Raw genomic sequence first — 22,590 nt, forward strand, 5'->3', positions numbered from 1 at the left:
CCGGAGATCGGACGTCCTGTTGGTTTTCACCGCAATGCCATAAAAGCGCACCTCATTCAACAGCGCGAGATGAGTTCAGCTGCTAATTAGTAGAATCAGGTGTGCCAAATTGGGGTTGAAATCAGAACCCTGATATATATGACATAGCGGCTCTCCAGGAACATGGTTGGTTACCGCTGTTCTAGAGGATGTGCTAAATAAAACGAAAAATGTGGCTATGACATGGCTATGCTGGGAAAAAAAAACTATATATAGCATTCATATGTTTGAAATTGCCTCGGGTTGAATCATTCTGGGACTTTACTCATCGCCTAAAGATCGCTAGTTTTGACCATACCTTTCAACTGCCACAAGTCACAGGCGGCCGTATCTTCTCTCAAGTAATTCGCTGAGAAGTAAATCTTGAAGTTGGATAGTCACGACGTCGTGAATCACGAGAAGGAGGTTGGTCCAACGATCCAATCAAAACGTTACGTATTGAAATCAAGTTAAATTCCACTTAAAATGTATTTACTTATTGGGGGGTGGGGGTGTCCTCTCAAAATGATTGACTTGACTGGCGCCCGTCCCCTTTAATGGAGACATTAGCGGTTCCCGCGCGCGCCGGGCCCAGAGTTGGGAAGTCTCTGAATTCCCATTTGCGAGTCTGTCGGAGCCGTTAGCGTCGCCGTCCTCCGAGTGCGTCGGACTTATTGCCTCACAATCGCGCGACTAATGAATTCGTTCTCTACAGGTGATTAATCCACTCCCACCAGACGGTCACACACACGCGCGCACATCTAGTACCACGGTAATGACATACCGTGACGTTTTATTGTCCAATTCAGTGAAATTCGTTTGAATAAATAGTTCAGCCGTTTATATATTTTTTTTGTGAGGCTCGTCGGTGTGGACTCTACGCTCCGCCAGGGGTGGGGTTTTATGTCATCTCCTGGCTCTGTAATTTATAAATTATCAGAGGAAAGCAAAGAAATTGATTTGTGTGACTGTGATGAATACGGAATAGTAATCTGAATGTATTGATCGAAGCCGTGAGACTATCGCCCTCCCCTCTCCAATCCCCAGCACCCTCTCCTAGACGTCGTAGCCTAAATTTTTCGCAGAAGGCAGCTCCAGACGTGCCTCTGTCAATTCGCCTGTCCGTTTTACCCCAATGTCACCGGCGCCGGCGCACTGGATTGCACCGGTTATAGTTCAGCGCAACCGTCGCGTGGGGCAGTGCTAAGTGGGTGTCAGATGTGTCCAGCGCGTGCACATCCAGCGTTGGTAAGACTAAGATATGATAGTGACGTCACGTGTACACTTGTTGGTGCTAAAGCAGGCTATTTGACAAATCTGCGCTATGTAGTTCGTTTTGAAGATGTCAGTTCGCCTCAATTTGCGTTTTTGTGTACCAAACCTGGCGTCAGTGGCGAGCTGTTTCTTCTTCTTTTTTTTGTTGGCACGATAGACAATCACGTAAAACTGGTGCCCAGTAACACCGAAGGTAATGACACACGAGGAATCAATCGCGTGGAAGTCTTTATTTACCCAGAAACCCAGTAAATGTGCAAAGGAACCATTTGCGTTACGTTAGGTGCTTTTCAATAGTGAATTGACTGGAACTAAAATATGCCACTATTCCTGGTTAATTAAACCCTGCGCTGAAATACGGCTTGATAGCAGAGGCACGTGTGTCGGTCGAAGGGAGCCGGACACCGAGCTAGCTGAATAGTTTATATCCTCTCAATAAACCACATTTCGCCGTGCATTTTTACAAACGTTCTCGCCGGGGGTAGGTGTCAGTTCCGTTTCAATTTACTCTACTTTAAGGAAATTAATTGAAATTCAGTTAATTAATTGTAAAATGTAAGGTAGGGTGCTTTGGGGATCTTTCACAGTTGGTCTAATTGTTTTTCATTTCAATTCATTTCCAAAATTGACTGACTTTAAATAGAATTGACCCGAACTCAATTTGTAACATCTACGTGGGCCTCGCCAAAACAATACTATAAACACATTCAAGATGGTACTAAATCGGAGTGCTGTTAAATCTTTTTTTCTACGTTTATCTCTGATGTTGTCCTTGCCCCCAAGTCGTGCCCCAAGTCGGTGGCCTATTCCTCAGTGTCAGTGTCGGTTAACCCCAGTGCACAAGGAGTTTCTTTTAAACGGGAAGCATTTGTGTCGAGCTGTAGTGCAGCTGATTGGCTGTACTGGTCCCTAAATGCATTGAATCCACGAGCCATTTCAACATTTCTAGCGGAATATTATCAGATTTCTCGCCGATAAAAAAAAAACAACAACAACACGGAACGAACCCCCGATTATCAACGCTATTGATTAATCAGAACACCACACGGCTCATATTTATGTTTCTCCATGCATTATTAAAATTGAATGACACGTCAAAACAAAAGCGAACGGTCTGGGACATGTCAACACACTTCAGGCGTATAAATACAAACTCAGATCATATGAATTCCGTGGCTCATGCTTTGAATTATTTAATGCACCATGAATATATTCCTGGAAATGTTTAAAGTGGTTTGTCAGTTCATTGTTATGTATTTTTTGTAAATCCTGATTGTTAAAATGGTCTTCACACAATGGCATATAGCCTACAACATATGCACCCACCCTCACACACACACACACACACACACACACACACACACACACACACACACATATATGTGTGTGCAGGATATTTTTTAACAGAGCTTAATTATATATTTAGACCTATGTATATTAAATTATATATGATGTGTTAAAAAATATCCTGCTCACGTGTGTGTGTCTAATGGAACAAAATGCTAATTTATCAGCTAAACAAAATGCATTATGGAGTATTTCGCACATAAATCTATAATTAATGTTTTCTAAAAATCGATTGTATGCCAGATTTTCTTCAGTAAATTGATTTTTTTTGTCTTCTCTGATTCTATGAGCATTTAAGCATTTCTTACGTTTTTAAGACATCACGTAGACATTTTATCAGGGAATAACATTGTCCTTGTTTAGACTGTTGAAGCGATACATTGAATAAAATAAAAATATAGGCAATTTTACTGTGAAATACTGTAAATATACTGTATATATGATTCTCTTTAAATTAACAAACGCAGCGTTCCTGTCAGAAATATTACAAAAGAGAAAAACAGTATCAATGGCTCGATTCATTTATGGCCTTATGGTTTTAAGAAATATATTTCTCATCACTGAATAATAACTGCGTTCAGGAACCCAAGTGAAGCGGTGTCGGGGTTATACTAACTGAATAAAAATAATGCTGTACAGTTACGCTTTACTGGAGGCAAAAAGACAAAGCGAGGAGAGGCGCGTCAGTGCGTTTCACTGCTTTGCCAGAGCCGAATTCGGTATCGATCCTTTGCGCTACTTTTTAAAAGGGACGCCGGGAACTCTACGGTATCGACCACTTGGGGAGGTCACGCGCCCCTGACGCGCTCGCCGCCACTCAGACGCGGCTCGTTTGCGCCTCGCCGGCAACACGGGAGATGCCGCGGCCGCCTCCGGAGAGAAAGGGGACACGTCTGAGACACGGGATGTGACCTTTCAGAGGGAAGCTCGCGCAGCGCACATGCAGAGACTCCCTTTCTGTTCCGAGGCCTCGCGGTCCATGCCTACATGGGCTTTTGACACAAAATCGTTAGCTAAATGCCTGATTACGCGCCACATTTGTTTTGCGATAGAAGCCTGCTGACTGCAAATATTATTATTATTATTATTATTATTATTATTATTATTATTATTATTATTAAGAAACATGCAAGTAACAGTACAGATTTCAAATAGTTTTTTTGTCCCTTTTCATTCTGAGGATTCTCTCATCGTCTATTACTAAAGCTCCACTCTACTGTATTTGTGGGTGCTAAATCAGATCTAACTGTCATACAAACCTAAACCGTAAACCATTCAGCACTGGAACGCCACTCAGGGCGACTGTGGACCGAACTTGACCGATCACTACCAGTGAGTGTAGGCAGCTGCCATTCAGATAAACAACATATCCTTTGTGTGTGGATGGAGGTGTCGGTATAGCGTAAACATGGCAGCCAATTTACCTTCTTATCTGTATTATGTCAATGCTAATACATTAAGTTATATATACAAATATATACTGATATATATATATATGATTGAATCGCTATAACAAAGTGACAATGTAAATTCGAAATCTGCGCGCGCTCACCCGCCAGTCTCAGCGCGGACATGCGCTGAAACTCCGGCTCCTGGAGCCACTTCCACATCCGCCGAAAGGTCTCGCGGCCGGACTTGAGTTTACTCCACGGTTTGGGGTTGCGCAGCAGGTCGGAGAGGGTGCCCTGGGAGCGGCACAAGATCCGCTGCGCGAAAATGGCCTGCGGGATGCTGTAGCGCTTCAGCTCGGCGGTGATCCGCTGCGCCACCTCCTTGGTGTTGATGTCCTCCACCTGCCCGGAGCCGCCGCTCTGCCCGGGGCCGCCGACGCTCTGCCTCTCGCGCTCCGCCAGCATGGAGCCGTTGGCCTGCGAGTGCAGGTGGCTGTGGTGGTGCATGCCGTTCAGGTTTGACATCATGCCAGGGCCGCCGTGACCCACTAAACTTCGGGCCAGGTGCTCCTCGCTCCGGGACAGCATCGCGGCGTGCGAGTCGAACCCCCCCGGCGAGAGCATCTTGTCGTTGGAGAGGTGTGCGCCGGGCCCGTAGGCGGACAGCGTCTGCTGGGTGTTGTGCAAAGATCCCAGGCCGTTTGACAGCGGCGACAGCGGCTGCCCCATGCCGGACATGTCTTTCGGATAGTGGCCGTACAGGTTACCCATGGGCGCCAGCCCCCTGTCGTCCCGCATGAGGGTGAAGCTGCCGCTGACGTTGCCGGTGGTCAGACGCTGGTGTGCCGGGTGGTGGTGCGGATGCGAGTGGGGGTGGTGGTGAAACTTCTCGGAGACCGTGGAGATCGGGGGCAGGTGCTGCAGCGGGGTTAGGGTGGTGTAGCTGCTACTCAGGCTCATGCCTGACTCGCACGACATCGTCATGGCCGGGTGCAGGTGGCCGGACAGCGCGTGGTCCGCCCGGTACTCCCCGGCCCCCTCCAGGATCGAGGCCATGCTGGAGACCATCGCCGGCCGTCCGTGCGACACCAGGTTCCGATGCGACGCGGAGGACGGCCGTACGTGTGGAGAGCTCATCAAGTCGCCCGTCTGGGAGTGAGGGACTCCGTGCAGGTTGCCAATGTTTTCCATTGTAAGTTCCATTGCTGAAAAGAATCTTTATTTCCACCACCCTCCCTCCTCCCTCCTCCCTCTTTCCCTCTCCCTTTTCCTTTCCCTCTCTCTCTCCCTCTCCTCTCTCTCCCTCTCTCTCTCCCTCTCCTCTCTCTCGCTCTCTCTCCCACACTCACACACACACGCACACACACACAGGCGCGCACACTCTCCTCTCTCTTTCCCCCCGGTCTCCAAGCAGATAAATTTCGAGCGATCTCAAAGCCAATCCATTGATTTTAAAATCGCACCCTTTCTGTGGTCAATCCAGCATGATTTCTTCTTCTGCCGTTTCAGTCTGTCGCTTCCCCCTGATATCTGTTATCGCGTAAGGATCGGGTAGACTCACACACGGTGTGCGCGCCCGTTCTCTGACTCTCCCGCGGAGCAGCTCTTCCACAGACAGCCGCGGCTGGGCTGTGTCCGTGCCGAGGTCTATGTTCGCGCGCTCCCGCGCCTATGTGTTTAATATGTGCAATAAGCGTGCGCGCGTGTCCTATTGGCGTCGAAAGCGTCTGACAGCAGACGGCACTGCACAGAGAGGTGAAACCGTCGGTCTGGCTTTGTCACGCGTCACCTCCCCGAGTCCACCAATGGTCCTATAGATCCCCCTTTGCCCGATTGAGCGCGCCAGTTTTGAATGCTCACCATGAAACCGTGTTTGCTTATGATTTATTGACATTTAAATGGCGCTATTAAAATGCAATCAGTTTTTTTCCCCAAAAGTAGTATCATACACAGTCATTCAGTTACGGATAAAATTGGAGTCGTTTATTCAAATGTATTTTAGGTTGTGCCAAAATGTTGTGCGGGGGACATGCTATAATTAACACGTTAGTGAATTATAACATTGCGATACTGCATGTAGGTTAGCACAGCATGGCTGTATGGAATGCTTCATGGAAAGTTTTTTTTCGGAATAGGGAGACGCACTCATGCATATACACTCATGACATATCAATAAAACAACAATATGAGCAGTACATCTTAGTTTGGGCAGTTAATCTTCATTTAAAAATGGGTCATCGGATTATAAAACACGAGAATTTGCCAAGTTTTTAAACATCTGTAATACACTTTTCGATACACTACAGCGTACATGATTCTAAATTGTGCGAGAGCACATTTTCTTCTAAATTCAACATTTTAACCGTTCGTCAAAACAAGAAAGGAATGATAAACGTAAACATGTTTGAAGCATGCAAGCGAGTGTTTTATGTTTAATGAGTAATACACACGCCATAATAACACTATCAGAAGGCTACGTCTTTGTCATCGCGTGGTTAGGCCTATAGATGTGCTTAGTTTAGTCGCTGACTGTGCAGCAAAGCTTACTTAGGAAGTTCGTGCAGTAAGTTTGCTTTAAGCCTGTCGTAATTGTTTGGGTTGTCATTCTGGCTGTATGCATTCTAAAAAGCTCTGCGTTCACAGTGAACAGTCGGTAAAATAGAAGTGTTCTCTGATCCTGTATTCCCTGAACCCTGTATCATTGCAATATCACACAGTTCCAACAGAAGCCTTTTATTTGGTCGAATTCCGTTTTAAATATGTATGTCCATTTCTGTATAGAATCTATGGAGAAAGGGTGTCCGGCGTTGACTCCAGGGGGAAACACCACTTTAAAGTTATGTTTTATCTTATTTTTTCCTGCCGAAATGAGTATAGCCTGTGTATGATCAAACATGCTTGGTTCACAAGCAACATTAATTGTCAAAGTTACGCAACTCAAACTAATTTATTGGACGTGAATCTTCACTCAGTATGTGTCATTATCTCAAGACCTATTGCACAGTGGCAGAGTTCCTGTAAAGATAAGTTAGCAATGATTTCTCAAGAATATATATATATATATATATATATATATATATATATATATATATATACTGAATGCATCTTCAACCTGGTTATCACTTATACGCTGTGTGAATATTTCACCCTTAGCCAATTGACAAATTAAAATATTATAGATATTATATTATTGATTAATAGAATTATGCAGTACTTATACTCCTGCATCTGATATAACAATAGGAAAGCATATGAAGTGTACAACAAATGTTCTATCATTGCAAGGAACAGTTTTGTAAGATATTGATTTTAAGTATACCTTCTGGCGATGCAAAATGTTGCTATATTTAATATGTATTTTAAAATGCATTTTTAAATAATTTACATTGAAATTTATTTGTAATAAAATATGTATGTGTAATAAAATATGTATAAATAAAATGTTTCATGATAAATAGGTGTCGAAAATCATTAGCAGCAAAAACACAGTAAACCCGTGTTACAGACTGAAAACTGTCTTTAACTGTTAAATAAAGCACTGTGAATAACGCTGAGAGATCTGATTTAGGCCTTGCGCTAGATTTTGCATACAGGCCCATTTAATTAAAAAGTATATATGCTAATCAATTCCATCTTCTTTACAAAGGCGAAAACCGGCTGGATATTTTTAAAGTGGTGATAAGATTAATTAGCGCACACTTTTTATGAACACCCCCCGCCCTCCATAAATTCTAATGCATGAGTACAACAAGGTCACTACATCTTCCGAGTGCAAAAAATTTTCTGTGCACTCTTAGGTTTGAGAGTGAAACTCTCGAGCCTTGAACTAGGAGGAAACAGACAAAAGACGAGTCGCTCAAGTTAAGGAACCCAGTGTCAAAGCAACCTGAACAGATTATTATTTACAATTTTTTAGCGAGCGAGATCATAACAATAATTGATTTATTGCTCTACATGTTTCTGAAATTATTACACTGAAGTAGGCCCACTTTAAGAAAATTATTCTTCACAAATTTGGACCACGCTGATGGGTCATGTCGCCGTTATTTGTGAAGACTGCGGTAAGTCAGGTGATGTAACGGTGACCGTTTAAAGCGTTTCTTTTGTAGTTGTAATGGTGGGCGGATTCAGTTCAATGCATCTGCTCGTTGTTCTGCCAAATTTGTAAATTACACCTCCCTAAGGTAATACGGGAGCATATTATCACCGATGACAGTGCACTTTGTATTTATATTAATATTTTTAGACGTTTCGTACGTTTACCTTTGCCACCAAGCCTACAGCGCAACAGAGCGTCTGTTCTCACGCCACTCGGCGTGACCACTCGCTTTACTATATTTTACAGCTGCCATCGATTGATCCCGGTCGATGCATCGATTGGCACAGATTAATTATGTTTTCTGACCCCGGGATGACGTCAGCGGGTCCTGAAGTTTTCGCGCGCGCACCTGACAGGCCAGAAGCGACAGTTACCGCGGGAAAGGTTCCAGGAAGGCGAAATGGCGGCCCTGACCTAGTCATACCAACAGCAAACGGCAAAATTACTGAAATCAGTACATTTTAGCGGTTATGAAGATCAGGGCCACCCCGATTCTAGGCCTAGACCTATCCAGAGGCTGTATCACAGGTCTTATCTAGTTTTGAGCGTTTTGGAGTTATTGATATAGTTTTGAAAATGTTACACATACATTTTGGTAGCCTAGCTATATAATGCAATACAGCAATAAGATGCCCTGTTCATACATTAACTGGCCATTTCTAGGCCTATATCGTCGAAGCAGGCCTATACTCTCGCCAGTTATGCATTTGTTATGCATGTTTGTTTTCAATGTAATGTGAAATAACCCAGTAAAATCCGCATTTAATAACGAGGGATCAATCACCCTCGGAATCTCTTCATGGCTGTAACATCTTGCCGTGGGTTCTTAATTGGCGTGCAGTTTTGTGTGGATATGTATCTCCGTTTATTTTATGAAAAATATTCAATCATGGAAATAACTATAGGAAAAATCTAAATATTTTTTGTAGTTGGATGCCTTCTGACTTAGATCCAATTCTCTGCAGAAATATAGTTACAGTTAATGACGTTTATTATGATTAAGATGCATACATTATTTATGATGATGATGATGATGATGATGATGATTATTATTATTATTATTATTATTATTATTATAGACCAGCCTTTTATAACATTTTATGTATAGAATGTGCTTTCTCTCTTAATATTGTAAAAGTAATATAAACATCAATGAAATATTAATTATGTTTAAATATGCATTTGTTTGCTTCTCATTGTAAATAGGCTGCCTAATTAACCTAACCGTAATTGTAATGATAAATGCTTAAATACTGAGTTATTCCTCTCTTGTATGTTTTAGGATTATAGCTCATGTTCTTACCCGAACTGTGTGTATGGGTGTGTGCGTGCATCCGCTCTATCTTTTTTGTTTTATTTATTATGTATTTGTCCACAAAACTTTTAAGACCCTAAAACATTACACGAACACCAAACAACAGCGACACAGATCTCAGTGGCGCTTGTTTTTACTGGGTATTGGTACATTCAGCTGGTCTGGAAAATGTGATCAGAGATGAATAATATGTTCTGGAATGTGACTTGATATTGCATCCATCTTGTCTGCCCTGTTGGCCTGCACGCTTTCTGAAATGTCTGGTTGTCTGAAAGTTATTCTCGGTGTTACAAATAGTAATATAACAACATCCGTAATAATAATAATAATAATAATAATAATAATAATAATAATAATAATAGTACATTATAGACAGTTAAAAGACCCTAATCCAGAGCGACGTACAAAGTATGCGGAAATACGCCAGAGGGAAGTACAGTTTCAAGCGCTAGGAACACAACAGAAATAAGGACTTGGGCCTTGTAGATTAATATGCCAAAGGATTATATCTATAAAACCGTTTTAGGAAACACAACGCTTAAAGATTAATATACAATTATGTAGGAACAACAGTAAACAGCTTTACATAGCCAAACAAAAGTAGCAATTAAACCATCCCAGCGAAACACAACCCTGGTAATAATGAGACACACAATTGTGAGAACACCCTTATTATTATTAATAATAATAATAACAATAAAATAATAATAATAAAACCGTTAACACAATTTGAGGAGCGCTATCTTTGTTGTCTGTGTTAAAATGGTCGCCCATGTAGTTCCCAGCCGCTGCCCGAATCAACAAAGAGCGCGAACTGTGCCAACGGGACAACAAGGGTGTCCGCGTGGGTTAATGTTCCCCCATCGATCCCCCGTTGCCGGTGTTATCGGAAATGCATTACTGGAGCCAACAGCGAATGCGTCAACTCCGCGCAACGGCGGCGAGCGAGCCCTGTATCGGCTTCCCCGGCTGCCGCGGTGATTGATGTTCATCTACTCTGGGCCCTAATTCACCCGGGTTTTCACCAATTTCCGCGCCCTTCCCTCCGACGCTGCATGCAGATTCGCCTGGTCGAGGGGGGGAGGAGAGGTGGACTACGCTTAAACAGCTTCGGCACATTTAAGTGTGGCACAACTTTAAGCCAATGAATGAAACCATTACTCGTATCGGCTACCTTAGCAACTCTCAGTAACTTCGAAGGACCATTCTTTTAAATGGTATATACCGCGTGCTTGGTGAAACAAACGTGAATGGAACAGGGCCTGAAAGGGATCCCCATTATCCAAAGGGGCCCAATTAAGCAATTGTTGCAATTTCACTTCAGTTGAAAATGTGAATCAATGTGGAATCAATAGTCCTATTCAATACAAGTGTAAACTCGGTACCACCATCGCCATGCTAATACTGTAGAGAACTGTTTTTTTATGGCTACTCATGTCCAAGTACCTCGACGTTTTGCACTGCAGTTTTTTAGAATACATACTTTCCCCCCGTGCTGCCTCCGTCTGCTATTCCCTCATTTCAACAGTTACTGTCAGTGCGATTAGGGCTGAAATTACTAGACCCTACTTTTTAGATAAACTAGAAATTCCCAGTCTTTTAAACTGAGGCAAACATCTCAGAGTTCTTTTTGAGACACTGTAGACTACTGTCACTTCAATTAAGCTGCGAAATAAGCCAATATTATTTAAAAGAACAAAGTTTTACTTTTCTGTTTTTTTTTTTTTAAATAAGCTTTGGTTAATGCGGTTGACAGTTCGTTAATGTTTACCTTCTGAAAATAAATTCGTGCTTAACGAATCACGAGTCTGTAACCGAGATTTTGACGCATTCACGCGCCCACAGACCATTGAACGGGGCCTACTTTGGTGGTTAATATGTGTTCCTATCTTAAAGCTGTGTGTAAGTTTGAAATAATTTGACGCATTTAAAGTTCATTGACAAAATCAACCAGGCCCTGATCGAACGTGTTGGCTATAACTACATCGACGTGTTTGATTGAGACGTTAATAAATAAGGTAGTGTTTCTCATGTAAACCCTGGCGTTCAAACTGGACATACGACCCGTGTAGCCTCTGTTTTGCTACTGGTTGTTAAGACAGGCCTATACACACTTTAGCGTGTGTTCATTGTTTTGGGTCTAATGAGATTTACTTTTACTGGACATCGAAAAGTTATGAAAAGCAAGTATTTCGATTTGGACGACAGCGGCCTGTTTAATTTCACAGGAGTGGACTTTTCCCTCAAACTTCGAGTAACGCAATTCAGCACCTGGCCCTTTTCTCAAACCTAACGACTGCTTGGCGTGACTTATTATGTAATATTATGTATATTATGTAATATTATTGCGTGACTGCGCAGGCCTGTTATTTGATTTTCACATCATATTGGTAAAATTGTGCGTGAGGTATGGCGCACCGAAGCACTATACCTCAAGAAAAAAGTCGCCTATAAAAGTGGATAAGAAGGTACAAATGCGTGTCACTGAGTACATAAAATTATACAATAGATAATTAATTTGTAGCTTTTTTGCTTGTAAAACGCAGGCGACTCATTAGTACCAAAATATAACATTATTGTACTTTCAGGGTACATTTGGGAATTCGGGAAATTAACAAAAAAAAACAACCATACGTGCACTGTGCCTTTATGGGGAAAAAAATATAATTGTATTATTATTTATAGGGTTAAAACAGCCTGCGTACACAGTAAAATGCCCAAGTGTTAATCAAACTCTAGCACAGTGCGTATCCTCGTACACGCACTCTCTTAGAGTTGATTTAACACTCAGCATTTCACTGTGTGAGAGAAAAGTAGGCTTCCGGAGGTAGCTCCAGACGCAGTGGACAAGGAATCTTTAAACCCTCTGAGGCGCCTGGGCCTTATCGACACCTTAGCCACCTTGGGCTTACAGTTCTCTCTCTTTAAAGGATTCTGCAAATTAAATGAAAGCTCACGTGTACTATGCAGTTTGCCCCAAAATGGGCCATGTGTTCCTTAGTTCAATTAAGGGTGCGCCTAATACAATCTTATCTCTCACGACGCACACCACATTCTCCATTTATAATTGGCGTAGAATTAAGTAAAATAAATGGTACATTATTATCGGGGTTTTTTTTTTTTTTTTTTACGATTTTCTAATGGAATTAAATAAGACGAATGTGTGGCCTATGCGCCTTTTCTTACTGTCTCTGAGTGTTAACATTACAGGCGATTTCAAATAATGCATTTTACATTACATTAGCCTATATTATACTGCCATTTAACACTCGCACGCAAAGAGAAAAATGTCCTAATATAGCATGTTCACAATGTAAAAATAAATTCCTTGTGAGCCAGTTACTACACATGTTAACGGTCATTTGGTTCTTAAGTTTCTACCTTGAACTTTTGGAATTAAGTGATGGAAAGAGTTGTTTTTTCTGCTCTGTTATTTTATCCACATAAATCGGATATTGCATTTGGTTTGGAGTATGTATGTATGTACCTAGTATGTCTGTCAAGTAGCCTATGTGTTGGTGCAGTGTTTTTCCGTTAGGAGGCCGGAAATTGATTAGCCGATGTGAAATCCGTCCTTTCGATTGTTCGCAATGGCTCGCCCGAGCTGTCAACGCGTATGATAGGCAGGGAAATCAGTTCCTTGGGCATGCCAGGGACTACCAGGCGTATCTGGTTCATCCCTTTTGTAAAATGCGTGGTGACTATCAAGTCTCGTCATAGGCCTCGGTCGCCCAAAGATTATTTCTATTTTTCTAACATTAATTTTGTCATTTAAAGTGGCTCGTTTATTTCATAATGCCTTTATGGAATGATTCGCAATGATTGCTGAACACAAGTCGCGTTTTGTTTTTCATATGTGGAGCTCAAAGGATGTGGGATGTTGAAACAACACCAGTAATCAAATTCTTCACTATTACCATGGCAACAATTGACTTTGTAATTGCGCAATAAGCAATATGACTGCGGTCTGTGGCTTCTTCTTGGGAGAGTATGGCCAGCCGGTTGTGTATGCTAGTCAGAGCGAGAAACGGGCAACGCTTTTCTATCTTTCTAATCTAATCCCGTTATCAGATGAAAACCTGTAGACGTATGTCAGTGCATATGAATCACACGCGCAGCGTCGCGGTCGCACTGCGACGGCGTCTTCGCGTTGGGCACTGTGACGTGGACCTTTCTGCCTGAACTATAAGACAACGGTATAGCTCCGAATGTCTCATGTCCCACGTCATACGAAGTCCGATCGAGTACTACGTGTTACTCTGATAGGCTAGCCAGCCTACATCTCTTTTGCACATGTTTGACCTATTTCTGTCACAGAGTTGATTGACAGTTCTTTGTGAGGGGGTGGTGCATATTATTAGGCTTGCGGGAGTAATGAACACAACCATTGGCTGCAGAACTGATTCCTTTCACAAAACTCTCACTGACATATACGTGGGTCGTGGTGCTATAATAAGTAGCAATTGATTGATTGACTGATGGATTGATTGATTGATTGTGACTCATTGGCTCTGATTTAGATCAAGGCCAGTGTTTTTTTTTGTTCCAACTAATTATTGTCTTAATTTTTGAAACCACTGTATACACAAAAGTTTTTTTTTTTTCAAAATCACTACAAGTGGTGTCTTCTGCTGAAGCTTGTGTTTTTTTGTTTTGTTTTTGTTTTTAGTTGTAAATGGCAGATGAAGTCATGATTGAGCTAATTCCATAGTTAAGACCAGAAGTTCAGGCCAACTGATTTGTGTTCTTGTATTTTTTCTTCTTCTTCCTCATTAAGCCCAAATCACAATTCAACTGAACACACTCTAATATTCTCACGTGCATGATCTTATTTCAACCCTTTGAAGAGTAGGTTTTTCAGAATGTTGTTTTGTTGTTCAAAATTCTGTCTGTCAGTCTTCTAGAACTCCGCTGTTTTCTATTACCAGCAGTGATTGTTACATCATCATTAGAATGTTCACTTGAGAACACTCTTATCTCATATTTGTGACCTCACACCTCGTCCGACAGAACTCCAAAAGGGTGTCTGCTGGGAGGCTGTCACTCAAAGCCACATCTGAGCTCGTCTTGCGACTGTAGGTGGGCTGCCTGCTCTCCTTAAAAAAATTAATAATGAAAAATAATAATAATCCTATCAAAGTCTCTCTTTCTCTCACAGCGGAGGTTGCAAAGGCTTGAGATAGATTTTTGTCTGGTCTCCATCTTTGTTTTCTGGTTGATTTATGAAGGGAAATAATTGGTCATAATTGGTACGGAGTCATACAAAGTGATTCTGAAGGTTTGTTTCCACCAGTATTTGTGCGATTAGGTCCTCTGTTTCCTCTCTCTGTCCCAATAAAGGTGTTTTTAAATCTCTCTCTCGCCCCCTCTCTGTCTCTCCGGCCGTCTCTCTGCCTCCAGTTTGAGGTGGATCCCTCAGCCGTGTGTTTGGTGAAGGATTTGAGCTCCGGGGGGTTATGGCTGAATCCTGCAGCTCCCAGAGCTCTTCCCTGGGCTGATCCTGGGCTTTCTGGAGACGCGATGCTGACGCTGTCTCCACATCAATCTTAATGTATTCTAAAGTATATTTACTTGAAAGAGTCTATTGGCAAAAGTTAAGTACCTGTGTTTAGTGGTGTCTCATTGATCAAGGCTGGACAGTGCATCAGCTGCACATTACAGCGTGGCGTGTGTGTGTGTGTGTGTGTGTGTGTGTGTGTGTGTGTGTGTGTGAGCAAGAGTGTGTATGTGTGTGTGTGCATGAGTGTGTGTGTGAGTGAGAGTGTGTATGTGTGTGTGTGTGCATGAGTGTGTGTGTGTGTGTGTGTGTGAGTGAGAGAGAGTGTGTGTTTGTGTGTCAGTGAAAGTGTGTGTGTGGTGTGTGTGAGTGAGAGTGTGTGTGTATGTATGTGCGTGTGTGTGTGTGAGTGAGTGAGAGTGTGTGTGAGTGAGTGTGTGTGTGTGAGAGAGTGAGTGAGAGTGTGTGTATGTGTGTGTGTGTGTGTGTGTGTGTATGTGTGTGTGAGTGTGTGTATATGTGTGTGTGTGTGTATATGTGTGGGTGTGCAGGGGGGTCTGTGAGAGAAAGCACAGTGAGTACACACCAGACAGGAGACCTTTGCTCAGCACATAGTTAAGTGAGTGAGTGGCTTTGCCTGGGTCTTAACTGTGCCAGGGGAAAGTATCCCAGGTCCAGATTCAATATGACCGCAAAACAGCCTGTCCTTCAAATGCAGGGATGAAGCTTGCTGTGCTTAGATTGAGTTTACCCCTAAACAACGCCTGCTGCCAAGTCCAACTGCTTCCATTTTCAGCCATTTCTTCTTCTGTGGTCGTTCTTCTGTACCTGCATGCATGCGTGTGCGTGTGTGCATATGTGTATGTGTGTGTGGGTGTGTGCATGCATGTGCGTGTGCCTGTACGTGTGTATGCATGTGAATGTGTGTGTGTGTGTGTGTGTGTGTGTGTATTTCACTAAGGCCACGTTTCAATCCCAGCAGTTTGTCTTTAGCTTAAGCTCTTCAGTGTAGAACCGAACCGAAATTCGGTGTATCCCATTGATTTCGCCGTCGGCTCAAAGAAGACGTGAGCTCTTTCCGCCTGTCAATCACCCCCCGGGTTGTTCTGAAGGAAATCAATCGCCGATTGACCTCTCCCCGTTTGATTTGAACGGGAAAACCCGCGGACGTTTTTCCTCTGGGATTCGCGGTATGATTCAAAGGACAACTTCATTCAACTTTGTCCAGATTCGACAAGAACTGGAGGCCCATTCAACGACAATAGGTCGTATTGCAACCTGTTGGTTTCACGCTGTCTGTGCCTGCGTTTGTGTTTGTACACGTTTAGACTCCGTATGCTCAAGATAGTGCCGTTATGTCTTGTGCGTAATGAAGTGTGATTTGTAGGCTAGGCCAGGTAAATGGCTAGGCTGTATAGTTTCTGTTTTAATGAAACTAAATTAGTTCGAATTAGTTCAATTTGTATTTAAAGCAGCCATAATCGTAACACGGACGATTATCTTTGTTCTTACATTTATCCTCTTCAGCTTTACACCCCCCCTTCTCCCCCTCTCCCTCTCTCTCTCCTACTCCCCTCTCCCTCTCTCTCCCCCTCTCCCTCTCTCACTCTCTCCCCCTCTCTCTCTTTCTCTCTCTCACTCCCCCCCCTCTCTCACTCTCCCCCCTCCCTTTCTCTCTCCTTCTTCCCCACTCCTCTCTCCCCCTCTCCCTCTCTCACTCTCCCCCATCTCTCTCTCTCTCTCTCTCTCTCTCTCTCTCTCTGTCTCTGTCTCTCTCTCTCTCTCTCTCACCCCCCCCCCCCTCTCTCTCTCTCTCGCGCGCATGGTAGTTCATCCTGCAGTTGCTCTGGCGCGGGGGGTGTTCGATCAAAGATCCTCTATCAGTTCTAACCAAGATGGCCTCAGGTTGGCCGAAAAGTTTTGTCTGACCTTAAAAAGGACAAAACCGACTCCAGGGCATCGAATCTGACATGCAGTCTCCGATTGGTTCACTGTCTTGTAACATTCGATCTAGTCTAAAATAATTTTTAAAAATGCTGACGCTGCTTCGGCCGCGATTTCTGGGATTCGGGTGAATACATGGAAAGTAAAGAAAATAAACACTACATTTTCTCCATGAATAAGTCAGCCTACGGGCATGTCGGGATAGAAGTGGTTTATAGGTACACGTAGGCTATGTAAACTTTTGATAAATTCTGATATTGATGAACTTTGAATAGTCGGACGCTATACGAAAACCTGCTGAGCCGGTTTGTTGAAAATAATCTTAATGAGTATCCGATTCATAACACTCAAATTTAGAAACGAAACTGTTTGTGGCAGAGATGAAGTACAGTAAAATGTCCTATTTAAATCATCTCGTGCGCGCGCGCGAAAATATGAACGCATACTCTTACACTACAACCGTATTTTTTGTGTTTGTACATTTTTGTCAACAATGTAGTCCTATTTGTTCACACAAAAAACTTTACAAACAACTTTTGTGCAAAACAGATTATCGTAGAACTTTAGTGCTAATAACAACCAAAATAATTACAGTTTGGTCATTTTGTATTGAGTATTTGTATATTGTTTGTCAGCTGAAAAGTGTGATAAAATCTGAAAAATGTGTTAAAACATATTTCTTTTCTCCGGTGGATTTAAACTTTTTTTTTAAATTGCTAAATGTGCAAAATATGTTGTCTGTTACAAACTATAATAATAATGACGATGCTATTACTACAACTAGCCTAATAATAATACAGAAATAATTAAATTTTTAATAATCATAATCATAATAAAAACAATAATACGCCTAATAACAGTCTATAGTAGTAATGATTGCTTTTACTTTTTTGTGATTATGATGCGGATGCTGACATTAATACGAATTATTATTATTATTATTATTATTATTATTATTATTAATATTATTATTTTTATTTTTTATTTTTTTCGGGGTATGGCTGCCGTGAATAAATGTGTTCGTAAGAGGTCATCCAGCTCCATGTTTTATTGTGGATTATCCCCCCCCCCCCCCCCCCCTTGAATTTAATTTAAAATATACACCAACTTACTTTTCACAGGTGGAAAAAAAACTTTCTAGCCTTGATTTTACAAATGCAAGTGCTGTTAATTTATTATTATCTTTTTTCACTGTTACACAGGCCTTCAATAAGCCTTGATATTACGCTTTTATGAACAGGGTATTGTTTCAAAAATTTGATCATTTTAGTGATCAATTAATGTCGGTTATTTTTATGTTATATTTGTATTATCGGTACATCATACTTCTCAATACAATTTTGAATTTCATTCAGGGCCTATATATATTTTTTATAGGCAAAGTGCAGATTTCATTACAGTCAAACCGACTTGATCCTCCAAGTTGTAAATAAATGTATGTTGCAATCTCAATATTTTTATACGCTGTAAAGATTAAATTGACAACGTTAATGAAGTTATGGCGATAGTTAGGCTTGTGAAAAGCGTCTCTGTGCTTCAGACTGTGATGGTGGTTGGGGTCGGGGGGAGGGGGATGGGGGGTGGGGGGCGAGGTTCTCCATCACCGAGGCTACTTCTCCTATAAATCGATACGATCGGAAATCAATATCATATGTTGTTGAGTTTGTGGTAGCCAACGTTAGAATTTATTAAATGGGCCTGCACTTAAATAATTAGCAAATGCGTTTAACTTACTTAACCGGCGTGCGACTCTAAAGAAGACCATATTTGGAAAAAATAATAAAATTGAATGTCAAATTCAAATTGACATAGAGGAAAAAAATAAAGAAGAATATTCCACAGTTCTCAAATGGATAGAATTTAGAAGTTAGCTGCGTCACTGATATATAGGCTACGATAAGGCCTTGGTTTTGTGAGTTCATATTTTTTTAAATGTCGAATAACTGTCGCCTATAGTAGCGCTGGATATATTTATCTGAGCAATAACGTGCAGGATCTAAGGTTTCCAGTATCTATCACTTCTTGGTTTTCTCTGATTTTTCATATAAGGATTCTGCGGTTTCATGATCCCGGCTCTTTGGCTGAAAATACTTCAGGCGTGTTTCGCACCGCACATGCATTTCCATTAAATAGAACAAACGTGTTTCTCATTTCAAAACGTTGCTGTATCAAACCAGACCACTTTATTAATTTGCAAACTATTAATTCCATGAAAGATTCAGTGTTCTGCGTTATAGCGTGCAGTCCCACAATTTTATCAAGTTTAATTATAGGACAGCCAACTTCTGTCTAAACAAAATTCACTTAGAATCTTTCTTCTTCTCATTATTCGAGTGTACAAGAAATTACAAACACTTTGTACTTATGTAGCCTATTCCTTAAAAATATGATGTCATCTTTCGACAATTCTTGTTGAGCAGTTATGCCTTAAGATGTCATTCCTGCGTAACATTTATTGCCACATTTAAATATATTCCATGCACACATAAAATACCAGGCTATCTAGTACTCAAATGTAATTAATAAAGACGTGCTTATTTCTTATCAGTCGATGTGACCGACGCGAGGGGGTCTGCAGTGTACAATTGTTTAACCGCATTGTGACGCCACATAACATCGTTTCACAGAGCCGTAAAAGTTTTATACTCAGCTTACTTTGAGAAGTTAGCTAATGCGCGCGTCTCTTAGAGCCGAACCGAGCGGCTAGGGGTAACATATTTTAGGTGGGCTCACATTTTCAAGAGAAATGATGTTCCTTTTCGTAGAGCGAGAGATATATCCTGCAATGAAGCAGGCGATCAGAGGTCACTTCGATTTTTGTCACTAAATATATTTGAAGGTTGCCACAAATCTTCCCTCTCGCTGAACCGTTTCCTGGGTAACAGGTGAGATTAAAACAATTTAGACACCCCACCACGCTTAGTAATCTTTATGGCTTTAGTACACTGTGGAGAGTCGATACAACTACAAAAGACGTTGAAACAAACTAGTCCTCTCAGCCATTCCGAATGTTTGGCGTAAACAAAATATTTCACATGATTTTCTTCGCACAACTTCGCATTAAGATATATAGGCGAACTGAAAATTGTTAATATTTCCCCCCCAAGGATGTCGAGAAGCTCTCATCCAACACACACACATACACGCGCGCGCGCACGCACGCACATACACACACAAATGCCCCATAGGAAATATAGAATAGAGGAAATTGTATTCGTTGTTGTTCCCGCTTCATTACCGCTTTGAACGGCGCATTTAACATTGCAGCTCGTGTGGGGATGTCATTTAGTCAACATCTGGGTAGTAATTTGCCAGACGTGGTGAAGTATCTGTAGGCTATGCGTAAGCCATTTATAGGCCCGACGGCTATGAAAATCATAATTTTCCCTGCAAATACTTCTTTGTGGTACATGGCTGATACCTGCTGACGTGCACAGAGGAAGCACGAAGTGGGACTCGGGCGTTAACTTTTTAGTCTAGTTTTGTTTGCCATCAATTTCGGTTTGAACGTTTTCAAATACTCTCTCTCTCTCTCTCTGTCTTGGTTTGGCCTCGCGCAGAGTGACGTCAATTAAACTTTACCTAACGAATTCCGCATTGCAGCTGTTGTTTTTTTACCCCGTTGTTTCTTTTTGTTGTGGGTGGCTCGGGCCTTTTTTTTTTTTTTTTTAAACAAAGCATTTGGAGTAATGACTGCACAAAGAATTATAATTTGCATACAGAATTATAATCGATAGCAATCGATGCCACAATAAGCGTTCACTAATGAAGACCTCACGTGCCAAGCTAGGGAAATGTTCTATAGGCCGTCGTGTTGGTAAAACCTCAAGAGAAGTTTGTTCCCTTTTTTTAGGGCCGCCCCCGTTAGTGCCCCGAAACACCTTGAATTTCCGTGTTGATGTGAGTACAGTAGTCTGGCCTATAGGGCTTGGGCATCCCAAAGGACACGCAAGATGAACGCGCACCGTGCGCGTACCAGTGTTTCACTGCAAGTGCCCCGCTAACACCGTCCCTCACCCTGCAAAAATCTAGTCTAGTTCCAATTATTATTATTATTATTATTATTATTATTATTATTATTATTATTATTATTATTCCCTCACTTCACAGTCTATATCATCTGCTCTTTGTCAATTTCCTAACCGGTCGCAATCCGCGTAATCTGAAACTGATTAATAATTTTATTATTTAGAAAGAGGTCTGGGGACGCTTCCCATCTTTAATTTCATGGATACAATTATACCCAATCCGTAATAATCTCAATTTTCGGGAATCTGGTTGTCTCAGAAGTCCTCCGACTTTTCAGTAGGCTACAGACCGTCGATGAACTAATTTATCTTTTTTTCTTCGAATGTTTGTAGAGTCTTAATTCAAGTGTTCTGGTCGCGTTTTTTATTTCTTCTTCTGCCAAACACAAAATTAACACTTTCGATGAAGTATCCGTGGTCTCCGCCAAAAGAGTAAAAAAAATAGAGGGCGCGGGGGCGGGGGGTTGTTCTCTGGCAGCGATTGGTTACAGCTTGTTGCTATAGTCCAGTCCGGGGAGTGACGGAGGTCGGCACGAGCAGCACGTTAGGTAAAAGGCCGGAGGCTCCGAATTGGGCGCATTATAGCCGTTAACGATTCAATATCTCTCAGTCTCACACTGGCAAATGTCCCATTTACCATGAAAAAAAAAGACGAGGTCGACAGTTCAATCAAACCGCAATCGGTTTACCCTCAACTTGATGAAGCAAATTTGAAACACGTGTCACTATATCGCTTTCTTACCCAAGGATTTTATACCGATACCAAACGGAAAATTCGCACTTGGCCAATGCTATACATGTAGCGGGAATGTGCAATGTATTGCGGTCAGTTTGAGTGGAGAGGCCGCGTTTGAACAGAAAAGCCTTCACTGCAAATTTAAATCAAATCATGAACGCGTCATTAGCCTGACTAATACACTATTTTCAATTTCTCATAATCTCACGTACAAACCAAAACATTTAGCCTCATGATATTTGTCACGGGATATGTCAGAGCACTAGACTTATAGGCCTACAAGATAAGATTTTGAAACATAGGCTACATTTAGTTTTTACGGTTTTAAAAACTTGTACACTGCATATTTTATTTGTTTGTTTAAAAATCGCAAGAAGTTATGGAGTTACGACATCTTTTAAAGAACTTATGACGGTATTGGCATTGGTATTAGAGCAGTTGATGCTGTTTAAGAAAAAAACAAAACATCTTTATGGCGTCCAGGTAAATTAGTGACGGTTTAAATCCTGCACGTTTTGGTTCTGTGGTAGGCTACCCCTGCACCCCGGTACCCCATACTCTCCCCCACCTGTGACTCCACTGAACGTATAACCGCTACTAGCTCCTTATCCAAGCCAGCTCTCAAAGACGCAAACAGCTCACTTTTTAAAAACATGGTTTATGCAGGGAAAAAAAACGAATTTAGAAAAAACTAAAAACTTCCTGGGTTTGCCGGGCGGTTCTGGCCGGAGAGGGCTCTGCTTTCTGGGAGCTCTCGGTTCTAGATAAAGGTCGGGTTGATCTTCCGAGAGCTCTGTGTCTATGAAGTGTTTCAATGTGGGAATATGTTTTTTAAGCGCGCAGTAGGTCACGGTACATAATGATATGTTGTGTGTCCATACGAGTAAACGCATCAATGTGCATCTCCTGTCGAGACCACACGGGCCAACATGTCCCAACT

The 22,590-nt window shown here is 41.9% G+C and overlaps 1 protein-coding gene across 1 annotated transcript in view; it reads right to left on the bottom strand.

Annotated features, from left to right (window-relative positions):
- onecut3b (one cut homeobox 3b) overlaps nucleotides 1–5,234 on the bottom strand; it is a 28,352-nt gene extending 23,118 nt beyond the window's left edge. Inside the window, exon 1 of the mRNA XM_061243700.1 lies at nucleotides 4,193–5,234. Within this exon, the coding sequence (XP_061099684.1) occupies nucleotides 4,193–5,234 (1,042 nt within the window). The remainder of the gene's footprint in view (nucleotides 1–4,192) is intronic.
- Between the last annotated feature and the right edge of the window lie 17,356 nt (nucleotides 5,235–22,590).

This window comes from Conger conger, chromosome 5 (genome assembly GCF_963514075.1).
Source record: "Conger conger chromosome 5, fConCon1.1, whole genome shotgun sequence".
NCBI lineage: Eukaryota > Metazoa > Chordata > Actinopteri > Anguilliformes > Congridae > Conger > Conger conger.